Source organism: Condylura cristata, unplaced genomic scaffold, assembly GCF_000260355.1.
Source record: "Condylura cristata isolate star-nosed mole 26May11 unplaced genomic scaffold, ConCri1.0 scaffold00038, whole genome shotgun sequence".
Taxonomy (NCBI): Eukaryota; Metazoa; Chordata; class Mammalia; order Eulipotyphla; family Talpidae; genus Condylura; species Condylura cristata.
This window is the reverse complement of record NW_004567139.1, coordinates 1,358,651-1,365,953: the sequence shown is the minus strand read 5'-3', so window position 1 is coordinate 1,365,953 and position 7,303 is coordinate 1,358,651. Positions and strand designations below refer to the sequence as shown.

The 7,303-nt window shown below is 47.2% G+C and overlaps 1 protein-coding gene across 1 annotated transcript in view; it reads right to left on the bottom strand.

Annotated features, from left to right (window-relative positions):
• MILR1 (mast cell immunoglobulin-like receptor 1) overlaps positions 1–7,303 on the bottom strand; it is a 25,335-nt gene that overhangs the window by 2,758 nt on the left and 15,274 nt on the right. Inside the window, exons 3-5 of the mRNA XM_012732980.1 lie at positions 6,783–6,972; positions 1,999–2,268; positions 333–443 (exon numbers count right to left, since the gene is read on the bottom strand). Of these exons, the coding sequence (XP_012588434.1) occupies positions 333–443; positions 1,999–2,268; positions 6,783–6,972 (571 nt within the window). The remainder of the gene's footprint in view (positions 1–332; positions 444–1,998; positions 2,269–6,782; positions 6,973–7,303) is intronic.

The window sequence follows — 7,303 nt, the reverse complement described above, 5'->3', positions numbered from 1 at the left end:
ACTGTGTCTAGTTTACCGCATTTTTAAAATAAATTTTAAAAAATAGCGTCAGAATTTCAAGACAGTGGCAGCTGAGCATTCTAGCCAGCGTGGCCTCTCGTTAGCGCAGGCCAGCCGCCCACAAGCAGCCCAAACAGGAAGGCCTTGACTGGAGGAAGGGCCCCTAGGCGCGCCGACCCGGGAACCACGCCGCAAGCTCGTTCTCTGTGCTTCCCTTGCTGATTCCTCCCCGTCTCCTTGCATCGTCTTCGCATCCCATTTCTGATGCTTCTTTTCCTTCCTCCTCAGCCGTCTGTGTCCCAAACCCAGAGAAAATCTCCCAAAGAACTTACTTGCTTTGTACTTTGGGAGGATCCAAAATGCCAGAATTAGAATTAGTACTATCAGCACCAATAATGATCCTGGAAGCAGCCACTGCAGGCAGGAAGGACAGGGGTCTCCACCTGCCAGAAAATAGCAATCGCCCATCACCGCAGAGGTCTTTGCCAATGACACTGAGCTGCTGAGTGGTCTGGAGTCACCGTCTCCCAGGTTAACCAAGGTGTGTGCACCCCAGAACCCTATGCTGCTGTGGACAGCTGTTTGCAACTAGTGAGTTAATTTGCCACTCAGCAACCCTTTTCTTTCTTTCTTTTTTTTTTTTAAAGATTCATTTATTTATGCACACAGAACTGGGGTACAGGCCAGAGGTGCAGGGGCGGTGAGAGGATTCAATAGAGACAGAATGAAGAGCAGAACAGGCTGATGGACAAAGTAACTGCTGAGGGGAGCAGCGGGCAGGCCATGTGGGTCAGCTCTGGGGTGGGGATTGAACTCATGCTGAAGTGGCTGTAGCTTCTTGATGCTGTGCTTTCACCCGCTCAGCCACCAGGGAGGGCCCAATTTTTTTTTTTTAAGGAAGAGAATTGGGTCCTCCCTGGTGGCACAACAAGTTGAAGTGCAGCACTATAAAGCTCTCTGCCGCCACTGCAGCACGAGATCAATCCCCGGCCAGGGAGTGGCCCACTTAGTGTGCAGACCTCTCCTGTCTTCCCGCTGCTCCCCTCCGCAGTGTACTTCAGTCAATCCGCCTGTTCTGCTCCCAGCTCTGTCCTGGTGCATCCTCTCACCCCCCTGCAGCTCTGACCAGTTCTTGTGTGCATAAATAAATAAATCCTAATAAAAAGGAAAGAAAATATAATTGATGGGCAGAGAGCCACGGGACAAGGAGCAGCATAGTGTTATGTATGTGAACACTGATTTGCAGACTCTATTTAAATGAGGCCAGGAGGCCAGGGAGAGAAACACGCACACGTACATTAGCAAACTACAGGCCAGGCAGGCCTGCGTCTCTTGTGGGAGGTGGTGCTGTTAGCCCTCGTCTCCGTAGGGTGCATGTGGGGCTCGCCCGGAGACAGCCCACTTTCCGATCTTTGTTTCCAACAAACAAAGGCATTCTTGTTGTTGGAATAGCTGTTGCTCTTGTTTGGGGTCTCCATGGACCATTCTGTGCAAATAAATACTGGGGTGGCCGCCAGGTCTAGAGCAGTGGAAGAGTGGCGAGGGGTAAGTGTACAGTGGGGTCACCCGCTCATGCTGCATCGGGCGACACCACGCTGACAGAGAGACGGGAGTCGTGAAATGTGTGCATCTATGCAGACGCAGGATGAGGGGAGATTCCCTATAGATCTATGGGACAGAAGCTCAGGAAATGGAGACTTGGGGCATTTTAGTCTGCTAATTTAGGGCTTCAGCCATCAGATTCATGAACCACCAAAGAGTAGATTTGACCCTGTAGACCTGTAAGCACTTCTTATTTAAATGAAGAAACCCATACCATTCGCCATCTTTTCTCACACTGAATCTCAGTGATTCAAAGGGCAACTTGATGCTTTCTCTGACAGGAGACATCCTTCCCCAGTTGCTGAATGAGTTTCTTCAGGGGAACAGAGAGCCACAAAAGAGCAGGAATGAATCATATGAATCTCAGGGTCCCTAAATAACAAGCACTCTACTTACTGACAAAGGTGAAGTTGAACTCATGGCTGTATTTCGAACAGTTGGCAACCATGGCTTTGCATTTGTACGGGCCCAAATCACGGGCTTCCGTGACAGTCAGGTTAACCACCATGGGTTCACCTGTTCTGTGCTGGGTGTGCAGAAGCGTCTGGTTCCGAAACAAAAGATACTTGATCTGCAGTGAACTGTTCTGGATGGAACAAATCAGAGAGATGCTTTGACCCCTCGTGACTGTATTCATTTTTGAGTTCAATTTTGGAGAAGAAAATTCTGGAAAGCAAACAACACAAGAAAAAGTCTTTATTAACATTCCTAAGAATAACTCAATGGTCATCTGGCCTTGTGTTGTGGATTGAATGGTGAAAGTACACCATTCTTGGCTACTTTTCCTAAGAAGGGCATCGCTTGCCCCCTCAGCCAGATTGACCAGTGTGTGAGGAAAGTGCAGGAGGGCTCTCCCAGGGTGAGGCGAGGGCCTGAAAGCCCCTTTGTGCTGGTGACCGGCGAGAGCCAGAGGGGGCCTCCCCTAAGACTGGTCATACTGAGTTAGAAACATTAACTTTCCAGGTGCTGTGGCCAAAAGTGACGACCTTTTTTGTCTATTGAAATTTTCTTTAAATTTCAGACATAATAGTGGAAAAAAGACCATAGTCATCCCCATGGGCCCATCACCCAGCTTCCACAATTATCAACTTGGGGTAACTCTGCTTCATTCACCCACATCCCTTTCCACTGCCCTGAAGCAAAGCCCAGTCAGCCAATTATTTCATCCGTAAGTCACAGTGTCGAGACAGAAGAGCAGTCCCTGATTGCTGGGGGCTGGCCTGGCCAGGAACTGACCTGTCACTCACAGCTGGAGCACCCATGTCGACAAGCCGTGTCAGACAAGCTATGCTGGGTTGCGAAAAAGAACAAGACCACTTCCCAATCACGCCTGAACACAGAGACAGACATTGCCATCGTCCAAATTCCGAAATGGCCAAGTGTCTCCCTCAGTTGGCCAATACAAGTGACTGCTGTTTCTTTGGGAGTGAGTGCTTTAGACTTGCTCTAACTTCCTTGCCTGTTAAGAGTTATTACCATACCCCATCTTTATTCCCCCCTCCTAACAGAATTCAAGCAGTAAATTCTGTTGCTTTGACTCTTACCCCAAATCACTTAACCCAAGTCCACATCTCCCCCAAGGTCCTTTCTAGCACTCTCTCAATGAGGCGTCCGTCCTCTGGTCCCAGCCAGGCATTTCCCCCCAAAACTCAAGTTGATTTAACCACACATGTGTCCCTGGCAATCTCTGCCTGGAGGACCTGGTAGTTTCTGTCTCTACAAGACAGGGCCCAATGCCATTACCCTCTCCCCAAAATTAGCAATATTTTTTCCAACTATCTTCTTTGAGGTAATGTTGGTTTGCAATGCTCTATCTCTTTGTAGGGGTTATAGATCACACTGCTACAAGTGTGTGTGTATGTGTATTTTAAAGATTTATTTATTTATTTATGCACAGAAGAAGTGTGGGAGTGAGAGGCTTCACCAGAGACAGGGTGGGGAGCAGAATAGGCAGACTGACTGAAATACACTGCTGAGGGGAGCAGCGGGGAGGCAGGACAGGTCTGCTGCGCCATGTGGGTCACCCCCCAGCCAGGGATCCAACTTAGGCTGTAGCAGTGATAGAGCTGAGACTTAACCCCTTGTCCACCAGGGAGGCCCTAAACTGCTACAATTGTAATTTAACAATATATATTTTTTAAGATTTATTTATTTGTGCATACAGAACTGGGGTACAGGCCAGAGGCTCAGGGGCGGTGAGAGGCTTCACCAGAGACAGAGTGGGGAGCAGAACAGGCAGATCGAAGTACACGGCTGAGGGGAGCAGCGGGCGGGTCAGGAGAGGTCTGCCATGCCATGTGGTCACCTCCGGGGCAGGCGGGAATCGAACTCATGCGGAAGTGGCTTTAGATTCTCAGTGCTGTGCTTTAACCCGCTGCGCCACCAGGGAGGGCCAATTTAACAATATTTTTAACGTATCAAATATCTAGTGTTCAAATTTTCCTGTCTGATTTTTGAAATACTTTTTTTTGCTTGAATTAGGATTCAAAACAGCCCCTTATGGTTAATTACTGTGTTTGTTAAGTCTTTTTAAATCTATAGATATCTCACCTTTGTCTCTTTCCCTCCTGTGCAACTTATTTGCTGAAGACAAGTTGCTCTATAGAGTCTTCCATGGTTTAGACTCTGGGGCGCTCATCCCCAAGAGCCACGCTCGGGTCCCCATCTGGAAGCAGGGCACCTTTCACAGCAAGACTGTAGCATGGGGTAGATGTGATTCAGTGAGAGGCACTTAGCACCTGGTATGCCCGTTAGTAAGCTCTCACACGCGTCATTTCACTGGGAGTTGCAAAGGCATGATCTATTGATTCTACCATTCCTTCTTCATTTATTGTGCAATAGTTATTTAGAGAAGCTTTTCTTTGCTACATTGAGGTTTAATTTGCAGAAAAAGGCAAGAGAAATGCTTGGTATTTCCCCTTTCTGGGCCAGTCTTGAAAATGAGTTGATTTTCTAAAACAACAGTGAGATAGTTTCCTTATATTGCTGTTATTTTTATTATTATTGCTTAAGGATCATTATGCAATTTAGGTGGGTTTGCAGTTTTTATTTATTGTAGTTTTTATTGCCCCATAGCCTTGGCCACAGGAAGTATCTCAAACCCTGAGGCCCTTTGATATGATTGCTGTATTTCTTGGGACCTAGTGTGTGTGTGTGTGTGTGTCTGTGTGTGTGTGTTTTCACTATTTAAAAAAACCAAGGGGATGTAAAAATAAACTTTCGTAATAAAAAAAAATTTTAACCTCAAAAAAAAAAAAAGGGAAGAAAATATCCTTCATTAGAAAGCCTAATATAAAAAAGTAACATAAAAATTAAGAAGAGTTTTGGGAAATATTTTATATTCTTTGGTAGGAAAAAGCTCTTCCAGGTAAGCTATTTGGAATTAGTCGTCATAAAGAAATTAGGAACCATACAGAAAAGCTTGGAAAAATTTGATGACCTTAACATTTACAAAAAAATTTGATGACCTTAACATTTCTCTATGGCAAGGTTAAGAGACAGTCTAGAAGAAAATGCTTCAAGCATCAGTGCAGAGAAAAGATTCTTGTTATATATACAAATCAGTGAGAAATAAAGCAACTGAGAGCAGAACAAGTAATTATGAATAGGAAACCCCCAGTGGGAGAGGCAGATACCCATCTGCAGTCCTGGAGGCCAGAGGATGCCTTCAGTGGAGGGGGGATATAGACGCCCCAGAAATGTTCTCAAGCCCCCGCCCTATCTTTGATCTGAACGTTTGACCTGATTTCAGCCCCATGCAAGCTCAGTTTCACCAGAAGCAGCCATCCCCAAGATCCCCCCACCCCGAACCCCCCAACCCCCAGGGATGCTGCGGCTTTCCTGGACCATCAACGGGAAAGACGATGCCCAGCTATACACAGGACAAGCAACTGCAAATGAGAACAAGAGATCTTCCGTACTCATCTGAATGACACACGTTTAAAACTGGATGGGTGGTCTGGGGGAGAGGGATGGGCCTCGCCCTCCCCCCGGAGCGGTCACTGCTGGTGGACTGAGGGCAGGTTCCGTGTGTGGAGAGGCCAGTTTCACAACATCGGTAAGAAGCCAAAGGGCTGTGGCCTTTTCCCCACAATTTCACTGCTAGTGTTTTCTCGTACAGTGATGCCTTCGTGCTCATGATTCCGCAAAGGAGGTTTGTCCAGGCATACTCATGGCAGCGTGGTTCATATGATTTTTTGAAATGAAAGAATGAGGAAGGGGATGGTTGAATAAATTATGGTGAGTCCTATTGTGAAATGCTAGCTAGCTGTTGCAAAGAAGGAACTAAATCCACTGCTACCACATAGAAACATTTCTGTGTTATAGGGTGAACTTAAAATAAAAAAGAAAGACAAGTGAGGAAGAGTTTGTCCCTATACTGTTAGATAAGGGATGACTGTTAATTGTGGCTCCTTCTGGAAGCAGAGGGGTTTGGAGGTCATGTGACAGGAGGTTCGTGTTTTATGTGTAACACATTTGGCAGCTTCATGGATGGCCCCAGCGCCAGGCACTCAGGCTCCACACCCTCCCCGGGTGCTTTTCTTATCCCGACTTCAAAGAGGAGAGAAATTAAAGTGGTGGAGTAGTGTGTCTAGGTTGCTGGCTGGAAAAGGTCCTACCAGCTTAGGACCTGTCTAGCTTTTTTTTTTTTTTGGCTTAGAATTAGGATACAGGCCAGAGGTGTGGGGGGTGAGAGGATTCACCAGAGACAGTGGGGAGCAGAACAGGCAAGTAATTGAAATCCACTGCTGAGGGGAGCAGCGGGCAAGACAGATGGGAGAGGTCTGCTGCGCCATGTGGGTCACCCCCTGGCTGGGGATGGAACTCAAGTTGCCAAGCCAGCAGGGAGGCGCGGGACCCCGAGTCTGGCCCTGTAATAATAAACAGCCTCCTGATCAATATATTGTGCATGTAGCTGCTGGTATTTTCGCAGTGGGTGTGCATTGACTTTCCAATGAAAAAACCACAAAGATTTCATTATGAAACAACCCAATCTCTCATCTGTCTGAGTCTCAGGAAAGATGCTTCCACAAGCATTCATGTCATTGAAACAGCAGGTTAATGAAAAAGACTTCACTACTTAGGCTGTAGAAGCAGAGAAAATCTTATTCAGGAACGATCAGTGTAAAGCTGACCGTCAGGTTGTGTTTTAGTACAAAGGAGACGTAGATGAAACTTACCTTTTGTGTTTGTACCTGTCTTACAGGCTGGTGCCCCTTTGGAGATGGGAAGCGAGAAGAGGAAGAGGAGAAAACTCTTTTTCCAAATCAGGGCTCGGTTTGGAGATGGAAGTCTCATCATGGCGAATCCCTGCTGTGACCGCAGAAAAAGTGCCTCCCCAGACCCAGTGTGTTCCAGGGGCTCCTCATCCTCTGCAGAGAGACGACACAGGAGGCCAGGCTGGCGGCTGAGCCGCGAGAATGTGAGTGTTCAGTCAGCTTCCTCCTTTTTGATCGAGTGAAAGAAATCTGAGTTAGCGAAACGAAGTTGACCCAAGTGTGGCTTTGCTCTGTCTGTGCCCTCGCCAGCTCTTTCCAGCAGAGACGGAGGCAGGCGGGATGGCCTGGAGGGTGGTCAAGGGAAAGGAAGAAAACAACCCTGTAGATGGCTTTGTATGACCTCCCCTCCCCCTTCTGCCTCTGGATTTGGCAAGAGGAGCTTCATGGAAGTTTGGTTTTAAGTTGCGAAGTAGGTTTTGGCT